Source organism: Mirounga leonina, unplaced genomic scaffold (assembly GCF_011800145.1).
Source record: "Mirounga leonina isolate KUSES-001 unplaced genomic scaffold, KU_Mleo_1.0 Mir_53, whole genome shotgun sequence".
NCBI lineage: Eukaryota > Metazoa > Chordata > Mammalia > Carnivora > Phocidae > Mirounga > Mirounga leonina.
In genome coordinates this window covers 18,349,122-18,366,214 of record NW_023270807.1, presented here as the reverse complement: position 1 = coordinate 18,366,214, position 17,093 = coordinate 18,349,122, and the positions used below count along the sequence as shown (strand labels likewise).

General features: G+C 40.6%; 1 protein-coding gene across 1 annotated transcript in view; it reads right to left on the bottom strand.

Annotated features, from left to right (window-relative positions):
* The window catches only part of EFHC1 (EF-hand domain containing 1), a 66,130-nt gene that overhangs the window by 25,627 nt on the left and 23,410 nt on the right, over positions 1-17,093 (bottom strand). The window contains exons 6-9 of the mRNA XM_034990840.1: positions 12,550-12,770; positions 6,255-6,395; positions 1,907-2,120; positions 1,366-1,513 (exon numbers count right to left, since the gene is read on the bottom strand). Coding sequence (XP_034846731.1) covers positions 1,366-1,513; positions 1,907-2,120; positions 6,255-6,395; positions 12,550-12,770 — 724 coding nt within the window. The remainder of the gene's footprint in view (positions 1-1,365; positions 1,514-1,906; positions 2,121-6,254; positions 6,396-12,549; positions 12,771-17,093) is intronic.

Sequence of the window (17,093 nt, the reverse complement as noted above, 5' to 3'; positions counted from 1 at the left end):
TACTAGTTACCTAAAGTGGGGCCTTCTGTGGGCCAGCCATCTCTACTAATTACCTAAAGTGGGGTCTTCTGTTCACCACTTTAGGGAAGATCAGAACAAGCCTCCTGCAATCCCATCAGGGCAGACATTAACCTCCACAGGACCAGGAACACATAGCCCCGAGGGGGGGACGTTGCGTGGACATGAACAAAATGGAGGGCCAAAGATGGAGTCAATGTGGTCAGCACTCCTACAATAGCCAAAACCAAAATCCTTCCCCCAACCAAAAAAAACCCTCCTCTACTACCCACAATGCACATCTTCCCCATCTCAGTTGATGGCAACTCCTTCCTTCCAGTTGCTCAGGACAAAAACCTTAAGAGTCATTCTTAACTACTATCTTATATCCTCTGTATAATCTGTCTCAAGTCCTATTGGCTCTACCTTCAAAATATATCCAGAATCAGACTTTTCTCCACGTTCACCGATGCACCTGGTCCACACACCCTCACCTCTTACCTGGATTATTATGACATGGTCCTAACTGGTCTCCCTCCTGATCTAGTCTCAGCACAGCAGCCAGGCGAGTTCTTGTAAAACACGTGCCAAATCTGGCCAGTCCTTTCCTGAGAACCCCCACAGTGGCTCACCATTTCACTCAGAGAAAAGTCAACATCTTTCCAAAGACCCAGTGGGTCTTACAGGATCTAGGCCCTTCTTACGGGGCTATGTTCTAACCCCACCTCCTCCTCTTCCTCTCACTCCCTCATTCTTGCCGCTTTCACCGGCCTGCTTCTTTCCAGAACTCTGGGCAGGCTGGGCCTTCACACTCGCCAGTCCCTCTTCCTGGAGAGCTCCTCCTCCAAATAGCCACATGCCTGACTCCTTTTAAGTGTTTGCTCACTGTCACCTTCTCAAGGTGTACCCGGCTCCCCAGATCAACTGTTACCCACCGTCATCCTGCAGAAATCCTTATCACTCTTATTCTCTATTTTCCATAGCATTCATCTCCTAATGTGCTGTATGGTTTACTTGTGTTGTTTATTGGTTGTCTCCCTCTCCTACTGCTTAGAAGGTCAACTCCAGGAAAGCAGCAACTTCTCATCTATTCTGTTGACTGATAAAAGCCCAAGGGCCTACTGATAGTATCTGATACATATAGGCATTCAATAATTATTTGCTAAATAAATGAAGTTGAAAAAGTTCTAAGTTACTAGTTATTATAATGGACCCCCAGAGAACCTTCTGTGTACGTCTAATAACTCCCATTTGGTGAGGAAAATCTGAAAATCTAAAATGTGATTACTCATTCATTTTATCAAGAACTATTTCCTAAATATTTTATATGTGCCAAAGCCAAATTGGACCTTAGATGGTCAAACATACTTTTCCAATTCTGGTGCAGGACCTTCTTGCTTTTGAACACGGTTCTGAATGGACAAGAGTGCTTCTGGTGAATACTGGGCAGCATTGCTCTCCATGTACTTCAAAACATAGTCGTCTGTGTCAAGGATGACAAACCGGTGGCCAAACACTGGGGAGAGGGTAGAAATACACTTAGCTTGGTTATGGTTTTAATCATGCCATTAGGGGTAAAATAATACTGATCCTCCAATGACAAGTTCACAGATAGGCATCTGTGACCTAGATGAAGGAACATTCCATAGCTCTCTAAACTAATATGCAGTAGTTCGCTCAGTGTTCAGGAAGCTCGGGGTCTACATCTATAGCCCACAAATGCGACCAACTTACAGTTTAATTGACATGGAAAGAGATCAAGACACTGTATCACATATACAAGCATATTAGCTTTAGCTCAGGTGGAATGCAGCCTAACTGCCTCTTACAAGTTAAACGAATTAAATTCCCACTAAGAAGAACCCATTCACTTGGCAGGTAGGAAACACTAAGCTGTGCTTTGACCTACCCTCAATCACAGCACCAATGAAGAAGTCAGTCGGGCCATAGTAGATGGGGTTTTCCGCTGTTGAGGACGGTTTAGCAACTTTAGTTCTGCCAAGGTACTTGCCCCCAATGATGCCAGAATTGCGGACAGGTGGCTCAAAGATACTGATCATGTCACTGGCAAGAAAATAAGAGAAGACAAATCGGCGGTCTTTGTCTTCCGGGATGGGAGATTCCTAGACAGGAGAAGAAAGGAAGTTATTATGAAGGTACATGATAGACCCCGACGTTCTAAACTTAAGTATCTACAGGACAAGGTATAAAATATAAACCAAATACACAAAGTATAATGTAAGTGAACAGAATGGGGGGCGGGGACTGTGGTGGTCTGGAAAGGACATGCCTCATCTAAAGGAGGCTGCCCCAACTCAACTCTGACTGGTTGCTGCCTTGTGCGAATGTAAGCTCAATGTTGTGTGATCTTCCCATTTCTCACGGGAAGACAGAAATCCAGGTGTTGTATGTGAGTGATGAATCACTAAATTTTACACCTGAACCTAATATTACACTGTATGTTAACTAACTGGAATTTAAACAAAAACTCGGAAAAAAAAATAAAACCCCTGATTTTAAAATGTTGACCTTAACTCTTTTAAAGCACTATGTGCCCCAAACAAAACACGTGGGCTATGTTCTGCCCACAGGCTGCCCACAGTTTGAGACCTCTTGGCTGACATGTTCAGTTTCACAGACACTAAGATGATTATGCAAAGTTTAGTTCTTTAAACAAATCCATTGATATACATAATTTTAATAAGAAAATTTAAGAAAGGAGGAATGAGTAACATAATGTCATAGAGTTGAAGTTGATTCTGGGAAACTATCTTGTAGCAAGACTATTCGTATATCAAATCACTGAGAGTGATCACATAACCCTAAGAAACCAATTCCAGATTGAACAAGCTTAAATACAGACATGCTTATTCTTGACTAAAATCCTGTCAAAGTACAACTTCAGCACATATCTTTTCATTTACAACATGGAATTTCTTGTATAATTTCTCATTTATCAAAGAAAGTCACTGGGTTTCCTCTTGTCAAATAATTTCCTCATACCATTCCCTAATCTAACCGTCTCCAAACTTTTTCGATTAGACACTCTTAACAATACAAAATTTTTTAAACAAACATCCACAATATAGTTAATAAAAATCAAATCACATCACTCCTCTGTTCTCAAACCTCCAGAGGATTCCCATCACACTGAATAAAATACGAAGTTCTGAGCACGGCGACAGGCAGGTCTGTACCAAGGGGGTAGCGGGGGAGAGCCAATGGTTCCTCCTGGCAGGAGTATTTTAGGAGTATTTTAAAAGTTAAAAAAAAAATCGTTATGTTTTTATTTAGAACTAAGTGTAAAGTTGCATTAACAATAGAGAATTTTCATATACTCCTTACCAGCTTCCCCTAACATTAGCATCTTACATAGCTTACATAACCATCCAATTATCAGACCCAGAGTAATGGTACAACAGTAACAGTAAATAGTAACGGCACACGGGGCGCCTGGGTGGCTCAGTCGGTTGGGCGACTGCCTTTGGCTCAGGTCATGATCCTGGAGTCCCTGGATCGAGTCCCGCATCGGGCTCCCTGCTCGGCAGGGAGTCTGCTTCTCCCTCTGACCCTCCCCCCTCTCATGTGCTCTCTCTCATTCTCTCTCAAATAAATAAATAAAATTTAAAAAAAATAGTAACGGCACAATACTATTAAATAAATCACAGTTCTTATTCAAATTTCACCTGTTTTTCACTTATGTTCTTTTTCTGACTCAGGATCCTATACAGGATCTCACATTGCATTTAGTTGTTCTTTCTCTTTGATCTCCTTCAATCTGTGACAGTTCCTCATTCTGTCCTTGTCTTTCATGACCTTGACACTTTTGAAGAGTAATGGTCAATTATTTTGTTGAATGTCCCTTGTGCATCTCATTTTTGCATCTTTGGCAAAAATACCACAGAAAGACTATCTTGTCTTTCTCAGATATCGTAACAAGGAGTTCACGATATCGAAAGATCTTATTATTGGTGATGTTGACCTTGGTCATGTGGGTAAGAAGATAAATGCTGGGTTTCTCCCTTCTAAAATTACCATCTTTCCCTTTGCAGTTGATAAATATCTTAAGAAACACACCTTGAAACTATGAAAATCCTGTTTCTCCTCAAAGGTCTTCCGGTAATTTTAGCATCCACTGATGGATATTCTCTGCAACCATTATTGCTGTGGTGTGTGCTTAATGGTAATTTTTTATTGCCCTCTTCTCTTCCACATTTAGTAACTGAAATTCTACTGTACAGAGGCACAGCCTGAGGATGAGTATTGTATTGCTGATATTTAGAATTACAGGCACACAATGAGAGTAAGAAGCAGATCAACTTTTGGGTTTATTTTTAAATTGTCTGCAGGCTTCTTACCTACATCGCTTGTTACCTGCATCATGGGTGACTACTCCCACCACTCTACGCCTCCGGCCTTGCTAGGCCACTGGCTGTAAGACTCTGAGCTGGTGCCTGATCCCATCTTCATTTCTGTCTCTCTACCCTCCATTCCCTGTACACCACATCTACATGAAATGCAATTCCCTCAGATATGCTGCTGGCCAGCTCCCTGGGCCATTCATTCTGGTCTCCACTCAGCTGTGTGCCCCCTCCCCAGCATTTCCCTTATTGACCAGTTAAATGAGCCCCTCCCCATCACTCTGTCTCCTGCTTTACTTTTCACAGCATGTTTACTACTTGTTCTTTGATGATATATTTACTCTTGTCCAGAATATCCTTAACTGGAATGTAAGCTCCACGAGGCCACAGATTTGTCTGTCTTGTTTTCCACTGTACCCTCAATGCCCAGAACAATGCCAAGCCCAAGGTAGTTCTTTAATATTTGTTGAATGAATGAATAATTCAACATTTATTCTTCTACATAAACATGTTCTGTGTCCTACAAAGAACATATAAAAATATCAGGGGCTATAAAAAAGTGCACTCCTGATAAATTATAAGCAGAGGCTGTAATATTTTCTTCAGAGCGTCCATGGAGTATCAGCTCTCTGCAGGCTCCTTGGAAGGCCAAGCCTGCTGCTGTGGAGACCACTGCTCAAGTCGAGTTATTACCTTCTCGAGCTTCCCCAAGTCCCTCTGCTGGCACTCCACCCTGTGCCCCCGATACTTCACTAGCCATACTTGTACTTAGGCCCGAACCGCCTGTCTGGGTTTAGCATACTTTATTTCTTTTATATGTATATACTTTTTACTGTGAACTATAACACACATAGAGAAAATCTGCAAAAAACCAAAATGTACAGTTCAAAGAATTTTCATTAAGTGAACAGTCGTGGAACCACCACCCAGTCAAGAAACAGAACGTTGATGGAAACTAGAAAGCCCTCCCAACTGAGAGAACTTGGTAATAATGTAAAACATTCATTAATCAGAATTTTTATAGTAGGGAGTATGCTACTTGGCCTAGAGTTTGCTAGAACTTCCTTTTTATTTAAAGCTTTGTTCAACATTTTTCTAAAATATAGTAGTCAGCTATGTCTTGATTTAATTTTTATTTTTTCAAATACATGCATACAGTTTGAAAAATCACTTGGCCTACCTCCCACACTCCCAATTCCTATTCCCAGAAGTAACTTATTTCAATTTCTATTTATATCCATATTTCTAAATAAAATGCTTATAGTCCTATTTCTGTATGTTTTCCATTTTTAAAGATATTACCCTTTGAACTCCTATCAGTAATTTGCCTCAGGTAACTCAGCCAATGAGTGGAATATTCAGGATTTAAATTTATGTCTGTTTCCAAACCCATGCTCTTAATTCACTAGCCATATGACCTCTCAAAGGCAATATCTATTAAATTGGTAGGATCCCATTTATTACATTTAAGAAATACAAAATACATCAAGCTAGATATCACAAGTAATGATAAAAATTAGTAAGATACGGTCCCTACCCTCAAGGAAATCACAGTACACTCGATTGCACACAAGTACACAGATAATTTCACTATGTCAGGCTTTCATGATTACTTAATAAAAAAGGCAAAAAGGTCAGTCAAAATTTGAGGGGTAGAAGGGAGAGATTAACGGTCTAAGAACGATGTTTGCAGGAGATAGGACTAGAGCTAGATCTTGGCTCAGGGACCACTGCTAACACTACCCAACCCACCCAAAGGCTGGAGACTGGGTCCCGTGGCTGTTTAAATAACACACGACTCTGCCGACTGTTACCCTGCAGCTTAACAGACAAAAAGGACCACTGGGCACAGTACTGAGACCAAACGGAATCTTAGCACACGGAAATCATCCTCACCAGTGCAGCCAAATAACGAAGCACCTTGTTATCGTTCATCAGCATTTTAATAACATCTTTTTTCGGAGCCTTTGGAATGAGAACAAAGCAATTCTGAGCAGAGTCTTCAACAAGTCCATAACCGTTATAGGGAGGTAATTCCTGGAGAAATAGAAGAAATAAAGCAGATGCTATTTGTGTTAAAATTACATTAAAGGTAACCAAGTTTCTTTTTTAAATATCTAGAAGATACTTATTCAAAAGCAATTTCTATATACACAAATGTACTGTAGTCAGAAACTAAAACATTGCATATTCCATTCCTTTTTATATATAAGCTTTATACCATGATCACTGCTCATAGGAATGACAGATGATGCTACAGGGTAACTCAAAGGGCTAGACCAAAAGTTCAGCAGTCCCCCTTACTCACGGGGGATATGTTCCAAGACCCCCAGTAGATGCCTGAACCCTGTATATACTATGCTTTTTCCCATACATACTTTTGATAAAATTTAACTTATAAATTAGACACAGTAAGAGATTAACAACGATAACCAATAATAAAGTAGAACAATTATAACGACATACTGTAATAAAAGTTACGTGAATGTGGTCTCTCAAAATATTTTATTGTACTACACTCACCCTTCTTGTGATGACTTAAGATGATTAAATGCCTACATGATGAGATGAAGTGAGGTGAATGACATAGGTGTTGTGACATAGTGTTAGGCTACTATTGACCTTCTGATGATACATCAAGAGGAGGATCATCTGCTTCCAGACTGTGGTTGACCGTGGGTAACTGAAACCGTGAAAAGCAAAACCGTGGATAAGGGAGGACTCGTGTGTTGCTGATGTCCACTGATCCCTTACCACCAAAGCAAGACCTGGCCCTACTCCTGGTCCCAATCCTGGCCCTGTGGTCATCCTACCATGGACAAGCCCAAGGATCTGTGACTTCTTTGTTCTAGGGTGTGTGTGTGTGTGTGTTGGCATTGGGGGAGGGCAGGACTTGGTTCGTGCTACTATTTTCCTATTTATCTCCTTATTTCTAGTATTTTTATTTCTTGATTTTTGCCACACAAACAGGGGTGGCGGCCATTCTTTACTGAGAACTCAGACTCCTTGTCCACTCCGGACTCTCCTTTCCTAGCAAAGGAGCAAACTCAAGAAACCAAACTTCTGCTATGACCGTTACTTGGTGAGTTAGCGTGAAAGTACAGGATGAGCTTTTCTTTTTCATTCAGGCCCCATGAAGAGCTGAAAGCATCACTCTAAGATGGTAGGATTTCTTGGTCTAAAAACTTGAGTTCAGTGGCTGTTTTCCTCTCCTCGATGAGGACTGCAGCAGAGTTCTTTCTCTTTGACTCCTTTTTGCTATGCTTCCTCAGCAAAGTCGGCTTATTCCATACATTTCATGTGTAGGGACCTTCCCCAAATCTTTCTATATATTGTATTGAAGCACTTTGACAAATTAGTCTATACAGTCCATCTGTAACAGATACTTCCTCAAAACCTGTGACTACTCTGCTCATCCAAGGTGTAATGCCTGGATCACTGCCTCTTCGCCCACCTCCTGGGGCCATAATGTGATCATCATGGAGGAAATATGACTAGTGCATCCAGTAGATGGACAATGGCCTAACTTGCTCTAAATGCAAAACCACTACTCAATGAATATACAGGTTTGCCATGGACAGAGGGACCTTGAGTGAGACACCACATGCTGAGCATTTGAGTTACTCTAGAGGATAGGCAGAAATATACAGTGGTGGAATCTAAACTTCCTCTGGGTGTTGGCAGTGGAGATTGAAGAACTTTGAAATAGGGAGGTAAGCCTCTGAACACCTTCCTCTCAAATTCTTTTTGTGTTTTAACAGAGTTCAACCTATTTTTTCTGAATCACACCTTATGCCCCCTGCTTGGAATGAAGACCTTCCCTAAATATCAGCCCCTATGCCTGGGGTCCTGGCACTATGCTTCTCGTCTTGCAAGCTACTGTCTACTGTCGGTGTCCTGTTCTACACTAGATGAGCCACTCACTCCTCGATAATCCTGCTCACATGCTCCACCCGCATTATCTTAACAAAACAAGTACACAGGGAGCTTGAGAGTCCCATAATCCTCCAAATAAAGCTTCCAGAGGCCAGCTCCATAGCGGATTTGCTCTCCTAGTTCTGGATTCTTTGTCTTCCCTACCAGCAGGTCTCCCGATGGAGTCAACCTGAGACGGACACATCTGGCCAGTGGATACATTTACTTACTCCTGAGCTAACAGATTAGCCTGATCTAAGTGTCATGATTCTTGAATTGAATATATCCTCTTCATATCTGCTTCTACCCCTGATCATTGGCCTGCCTCTAGCTTTATCCCTCAAGAACCCAGCTACAGCTTCCCACCCCGGCTTTCCAACCACGTTGTGCAGGGTTTAAATGATGGAAGCATAATGACTAAGGAGAACTGAAAGGTATTTGCTGTTTGGTAAGTGGTGCTCTCCTACTCATTTCCAACAAAGACTTCCATGGACAAGCACAGAGCGCTTATGTGTAATTGTTTATTATAAAGAATTTACTGAAAATAAACTGACCAAATACTATGACTCATGTGCCATGTGTATGGATGGAGAATTGGTTTTATATTACAGGGTGACTGAATGGGCAAAACAAACGAACCAAAATCTACAGTGGTTCTTCAGTTCACTCTGCTCTCATCTAAGCCCTCCCTTCCCTTCCTTTCTTTAGAAGACAGGTTAGAAGAAAAAGATGAGAGTGAAAGAATGGGAAGCAGAGGTGTTGTAGGACTCAGAACTTGTATCAGCTCAAAAGATGGATCAAAGCCTTTCACTAAGAAAAATGCACTATTATATTGCAGTCCCTCCCCATTCTACTTCCTGGTTAGGTCAGATTCCTTCTTGTAAAGGGGTTTGGCATTTAATAAACTCCCCCGTGTACTTTGCAGTGCGACCTTGGACTGCTATCTCATACTATACTTCTCTATAAACTGAAGTGACGGAATAGTTTGCTTAATCAAAATCTAGATCTTTCCTATGGTACTTTTTCTCATATATTGCAACAAATGGTACCCCCAATATTTGGGGATAGGAGCAAGGGCTTTATTATAATTATTATTTTTTTAATTTTTTAATTTTTTAAAAGATTTTATTTATTTATTTGACAGAGAGAGACATAGTGAGAGCAGGAACACAAGCAGGGGGAGTGGGAGAGAGAGAAGCAGGCTTCCCGCAGAGCAGGGAGCCCAACGTGGGGCTTGATCCCAGGACCCTGGGATCATGATCTGAGCCAAAGGCAGACGCTTAACGACTGAGCCACCCAGGCGCCCCGGCTTTATTATAATTCTTAATCAATGAGCCCATTCATTGGTAAAGAATCCTATCAGAGAAAAAAACTGACAGCAAGAAGTATTATCTCGATCCATACTTCCTTCCAGAAGTTTTATTGCCCCTGGGAATTCATAGCATATTAAATCCAAATCCTTCTTTGTAATTGTTTTTATGAAATGTTGGTTCCAAAAGGCTGGCCTAAGATATCATTGCCTCTTTGGGGAACAAATGCATACTTCATAGGCAGTCTTCTTGTGTAGTTCAAGAAACATACCACATGCGCCCTATTTGCTAGGCACTGAGTTAAGTGCTCCCTGGCCTCAAGGACCTTACGGTGTAGTAAAAAAGATTCTTAGACAGATACTTTAATAAATATAATAGGTAAGTACTAGCAGAGGGAGGCACAGGACCCCAGGACACACAGGAGAGGTGATTAAGCCTGCTAGGACCTTAGAGATGCCTTCTTGGAAGAGAGGAGGCCTACACCGAGTCTGGAAGGGTAAGGAGGAGCTGTGTAAAGAAATGATGGCAAAGGGGTTCAAGCGCATGGAAGAGCATCAGCAAAAGTGCAGGAGAGTGAAACAGGAGGCTGTGCTGCCAGAACCACAGCTAACTCAGGGCACTTGGAGGCTAAATGCAAGAAGCAGGGCAGCCAATCAGGGGAAGGCAGATGCCTGCACTGGAGGAATTCATTAATTCCATCCTTCCATTCACAGGTTTCTTTTGAAAAGAAAGAGCCACAACCTTATTTTACACACAGAGGAGTAAAGATATATATCTTTATATATAAAGATAGGTCACAGGTATCAATACCCAATTTTATACATAGGCAACAGACCAAAGAGGCTGGATGCATTGCTCCAGCCCCAAGTGCGCGGAACAGGTGCCAATGCTTACGGTCTGTGATACGGCGCTGCCTTAACACATCAGATACTTCTTTAAAAAAAAAAAAAATATTTTATTTATTTATTTGAGAGAGAAAGAATGAGACAGAGAGAGCATGAGAAGGGGGAGGGTCAGAGGGAGAAGCAGACTCCCTGCCGAGCGGGGAGTCTGATGCGGGACTCCATCCCAGGACTCCAGGATCATGACCTGAGCTGAAGGCAGTCGCTTAACCAACTGAGCCACCCAGACGCCCCACATCAGATACTTCTTGAATTTGCTGTATAATGTGTAATTTTTAACACAGGCAATTTTTTTTTTTTTTGAGAGAGAGAGAGGGTGCGCAAGTGCGAGGGGGGTGGGGGGGAGAGAAAGAATCTCAAGCAGACTCACACCCAGTGCAGAGCCCCACGTGGGGCTCCATCCCATGATCCTGAGACCATGACTTGAGCCGAAATCAAGAGTTGGTCGCTCAACGGACTGAGTGACCCAGGTGCTCCCCCATGCAATTCTTACTTGAATTTCTAAAATATGTGGCTGAACCACTCTGAAGGCTCAAGTCTATCTGATTACCATGTGGGTGCATTTAAAAGAACCACGACCTTACTCTCAGATCAGAATGGACTCTGTGGTACACAGTACTAAATTTCGTGGTTCAGTATAATTCTAAGGAAAGCTATGTGGCAATGAAAGAAAGCTATCTTCCAACATCTTCATTAATCAGCTTCTGTTCACTCCCAATTAGATTTTAAGTAAAAGGGTCTGATAGATAGGCAGGGAACAGTGAAATGTCCTAGCAGTCTGGAATTTTAAGAGAGGTCTTTTTTAATCAAAATAAAAAAATTATATGGGGCGCCTGGGTGGCTCAGATAGTTAAGCATCTGCCTTTGGCTCAGGTCATGATCTCCGGGTCCTGGGATCGAGTCCACGTCCGGCTCCCAGCTCAGCAGGGAGTCTGCTTCTCCCTCTCCCTCTGCCTCTCCCCCTGCTTGTACTCTCTCTGTCTTTCTCAAACAAATCTTTAAACAAATAAAAATAAAAAATAATAAAATAATAGAAGTAATACAAGGTTTGGTATAAGAAGAGAAATTAAAAGCACACAGAGTATAAAAAGAAAGGTCCCTTGTCATCTCGCATTGCCCTCCCCACCCCCCATTCTCACATGTGGAACTACCCACTGTGAACAGTGTGAGTGGAGAGTCCTCCAGGTCCTCTCTTTGGTAAGTGTAAGCAGATACTGTATGCAGCAATTTACACAAACAGGGCCGTATAACATAAACGCATTCACTTACAAATGTGACGGACATTTTGCCATGTTGATATGCAGAGACTGACTTCCTCTTTTTCTCTTTAACCAGTCTTATAGTCTCACATTCTTCTCACTGTTCTATAGTTTGTTCTGCCAATCTCCTTACACTTTATTATAAGTAATCCTTACTGACACATATCCTTACACCTATCGCTTTATGGTCCCCAGACCAGATTTTCTAGATCAAGAGGCAGGTAATATTTTATTTTGAAAAAATTAAAAGGACGACACTGCCCTTCAAAAAGGTTTTTCCTATTAGCTCTCCTGTTAACAGTATAGGAAAATGACCATTTTGGGGTATCTCGCTGGCTCAGTCAGTAGAGCATGCGGCTCTTGGTCTCAGGGTTGTGGGTTTGAGCCTGATAGTAGATGTAGGGATTACTTTAAAAAAGTAAAAGAAAAGAAAATGTCCATTTCTTCAGATCAGGGCAAACACTGGATATTGTGAGTCTTTTTAAATCAAATACATCCAAAACCTCATTATTTTCATTGGTCTTTTTTTTTTTAATTTATTTTTGAGAGAGAGAGCATGAGCGGGAGGGGCAGAAGGAGAGGGAGAAGGACAGAGAATCTGAAACAAAACTCTGCACTGAGCATGGAGGAGGGTCTTTTCATATGTTCATTAGCCATTTGTATTTCTTCTTTTGTGAAGTGCTCTGTATCATATGCTTTGTCCATCTTTTATTGGGTATTCACATGACTCCATTTTTTCTTTTTCTTAAACCTCTATATCAAAAGATTAATTCTCGCACTACACTCGGAACTAGTGTTCCATTACCGGTTTCACAGGAGGTGGCTCCTTCTTGCTCACATCAATACGTGGTAAATCAGAGATTCCAAACTTTTCTTTGTAATATTGTCGAGTGAAAGGATCACAATCATAGATGAAGAAGGTTCTCCCGAGGATAGTGAGTGGTTTCCCCACAATGAAGTCTTTGGCGGTATACCATTCCAACACCTCTTGATCAGAGATCTCCAGCACACACTGAGGGAAGTTCTCTGACAGAAGATAACAGGGAGAGAAGAAAGAAAAGGAATAAGGATGGGAAGAAAGACTGACACACAGCAGCTGGGCACTCTTGAGAATTATGGTCTCTAGCTCTGGTCAAGGGTCTCCTCTACTCTCCCAGCAGAAAATAAGGTTGTGTATTTCCATCTGTTGACCGGACACAGAAATAATATCCCAGATAGTTTTTGTGAAGTCATTCTCCCTTATTCAGCTTGAACTATCAGTACAGGTCACTAACCTTAGCAGAACTCATGCTTAGGGGAAATCATTACAGGAGGAAAGAATAAATGTCCTTCTATAGAGTACAAGATCAACGGAGGGATCTAAATCATTCAGTTCAACCTTTGACCCATTTATTCATTCACACAACATATTATCAATGACCACATATATCATGTACCAGGTTCACTGCTGAATACCGAGATTATAACAACAGTGTAGGTGAGATTTCTGCCTTGATGGAGAAAACAGTCTGTTTGGGACAATGGATACTAAACAATTACACAAATAATAGTTTCATTTCAATTGTGATCACTGCTAGAAGGACAGTCTGACCTAGTCTTCTGGCAGGAGGCAGGGTCAGTGAGATGATCATACTAATCTGTTTATCTGGGCACTCAACAGATTTTCAAATGTAGAATCAACCTTGCATTTGGGGAGGTATAAATCCAATTCTATCACATTGTTTTATGGGAACTAAGGATTAACTTATTTAAAACTGATTCCCTGCAGCATGGCCACCATGGAAACCGTAAGATAGTCAATTCTGGTAAAGTGCCACACTGTATAGCTGTAACCACAAAGCTTGACCCTAGAACTCTGATCACAGGGTGCTTGAGAGGCCACTATTCTCCCAACTGATAATTGATAAGATGGAAAAATAGGAAAGAAGGCTAAGGTTTTGTTACATCAGACAGAAAGGCTTGAGCGCCAGTCCTTGATCATGCCAAAAGATCATGATTTTCCCAATCATGCATCTTTTTTTTTCTTTTCTTTTCTTTTCTTTTTTTAAAGATTATTTATTTATTTATTTATTTGAGAGCGCGAGAGAGAAACAGCATGAGAGGGGATAGGGTCAGAGGGAGAAGCAGGCTCTCTGCCGAGCCGGGAGCCCGATGTGGGGCTCGATCCCAGGACTCCAGGATCATGACCTGAGCCGAAGGCAGTCGCCCAACCAACTGAGCCACCCAGGCGCCCCCCCAATCATGCATCTTAAAAGCCCTCTGGACCAAGGGTTCCTTCTCCCATTGCCTAGTGCCTAACCCTACTAGACCCCTTTGAGTTACCTCAGGAAGTGATGGCCACTGGGGGACACAGTCAACAATGTTCCAGGAGACCTGGGGTGTGTATGTGTGTGGGTGCATGTGCACACGTGTGCACACACACTATACAACCATTCACCTTTTTTGCTTAACAATTATATTTTTCATATGTAGCTGGATTTCATTTACTGATATTTTATATAAGTTTTTTGCATATATGACTGTAGTCTTACTCATGGTGTCTTTGGTTTTATTGGTCTTTTCTTAATGAATGAATTAGTTCTTTTCTATGAATCTGTATTAGGCTTATAATTAGCTGTTCTTTATTTGGCAAAACTGAAAAATTATCTAGATCTGGTGTTTGTGGAGAATTTTTTAAGTGATTCTATTTTCTTAATGGGTAAAGACATTTGGTCTCTATTTCCTCCTGGACAAGTTAAATTTTTCTAAAACTTTGCTCATTTCACACACACAAAAAAGAGACAAACCAAAAAACAGACTCTTAACTACAGAGAACAAACGGATGGTTACCAGAAGGGAAGTCGGTAGAGGGATGGGTGAAATAGGTGAAGGGGATTAAAAGTACACGTATCTTGGGGAGGGTATATGCTCTGGTAAGCGCTGTGAATTGTGCAAGACTGTTGAATCTCAGATCTGTACCTCTGAAACAAATAATGCAATATATGTTAAGAAAAAAGAAAAGAAGAAGAAGGTAGCGGGAGGGGAAGAATGAAGCAGGGGAAATCGGAGGGGTAGACGAACCATGAGAGATGACGGACTCTAAAAAACAAACTGAGGGTTCTAGAGGGGAGGGGGGTGGGAGGATGGGTTAGCCTGGTGATGGGTATCGAGGAGGGCACATTCTGCATGGAGCACTGGCTGTTATGCACAAACAATGAATCATGGAACACTTCATCTAAAACTAATGATGTAATGTATGGGAATTAACATAAGAATAAATAAATTTAAAAAAAGTACACGTATCTTGATGAGCACTGAGTAATACATGGAAGTGTTGAATCACTATATTGTACACCTGAAACTAACATAACACTGTATGTTAACTATACTGGAATAAAAATTTAATTTAATTTCAATTAAAATTTGCTCGTTTCATCTAACTGAAATTAATTTCCAAATACATGAGTTTTTTTTTAATAGTTCTGAAATTGAATTCTAACTTGTGTTGAAATTAGAAAATATGGTTTAAGATGCCCCGACTTTAAAAATAACGTTAAGACTGACCAGTTTTTATAAGTGTTCCATTTGTACTTGAAGAAATGGGAATTCTCGGGCGCCTGGGTGGCTCAGTTGGTTAAGCGACTGCCTTCGGCTCAGGTCATGATCCTGGAGTCCCTGGATCGAGTCCCACATCGAGTCCCACATCGGGCTCCCTGCTCGGCAGGGAGTCTGCTTCTCCCTCTGACCCTCCTCCCTCTCATGTGCTCTCTCTCACTCTCTCTCTCAAATAAATAAATAAAAATCTTAAAAAAAAAAAAAAAAAGAAAGAAATGGGAATTCTCCAGGTGTTGATGCATTCATTATATCAACACTGACAATTCTATTAATTAAATCATATATATATGTGCTTATTGACTTATCTTTTTGATCTAACAATTATAAGAAGAAATGTTTTAATGACTCCCACTATTTTGACGAATTTGTCCATTCTCTTTGCCTAATAATGCTATAAATTTTTGTCTTTCATGTTTTGAAGCCATGTTACTAACTGCATTCAAGTTTAGAATTAGTATATTTTCCTGGTAAATACAATTCTTGCAACATGTATGATCTTCTTTATCTCTAGCAATGCTTTCTGCCTTAATGTCTATTGGTATTTTAGTAATATAGCCTTATCAGTTTCTTTTGCTATTTGATTGTACATCTTTTTTGACCTTTTTATGTCTCTGTATCTTAAGTATGTTCTTAAAATATTTTTCAAAGTTTATTGTTTTTTAATCCTATCCCTTCTCCTAAGTCTTTGTTGTAATATATTTCAATTCTACCTTGATATTTTTTAACTCCCACAAATTCAACATTGTTTTTTTAGTTTGTATAGTCAATGTTTATTTAGATATACCCACACGCTGCCATTTTCTTCTTCTTTTTTTAAAATCACTTCTTATATCTCAGACCTTACTTCTGGAATAATTTTCTTTCTACTAAAAGTACACTCTAGAATATTCCTAGTAAGGGTCTTTTGTTAGTAAAATCTGTTTTGTTTGCCTGGAAATGTATTTCACTTTCTTCTTGAAAGATAGTTTCTCTAGGTATTAAATTCTGTTTTCTTCTCAGCACTCTGAAGATTTCAGTACGCTGTCTTCTGGTAACTAGTGCTGCTATTGAGAGGTCAGTTGTCATTGTAGCTGCCATTCTGTATGGATAGCCTTGTTTCTCGGGCTGCTTTTATGATCTTTTTGAATTTGGTGTTCTTAAGTTTGACTATAACATATCTAAATATGGACTTATATTTTTACGTTATTGAGGTATAATCGACTACAATAAGTTGTACATATTTAGAGTGTACAATTTTGATGTTGTTTAACATTTGTATTTACCAAGGGAAAGGCAAGGTCAAAGGATGAAAGCCAGTCTAAAGGATAGTTAACAGACTTTAAGAACCTAGAACCTTAGGTTCAACAGCTGAGTAGAAAGCTTCTGGTGACCTTCTTTTGACATTACTTACCACATAGTGGTAAACTGCAATTACGTTCAACAAAGAACGAACTTTTATAATTCCTGAAACTTTAACTCTATCCATTATAAAAATACAATTTTTATTCATCTTAACTACTTAAATGAAGGCGCTGGCAAAGAGAACTTCTGAAAGATACTCCCGTAACTGCCTATTACTGTCCAACACAAACTCTGCCTAGCCCCTGTCTCTTGGGTGCCCCCAAACATAACATACTTGTTCCTAATGCCCGACCCTTGCTCTTGTTCTTCTCTAACGTGCACTTTCCCTTTGTTTTCTGCCACTCTAAATCTGGGTCCAACCTCAGGTCTCCCACAAAGCCTTCCTTAGTCTTTCTAGGTCACATCTCTTCTTCT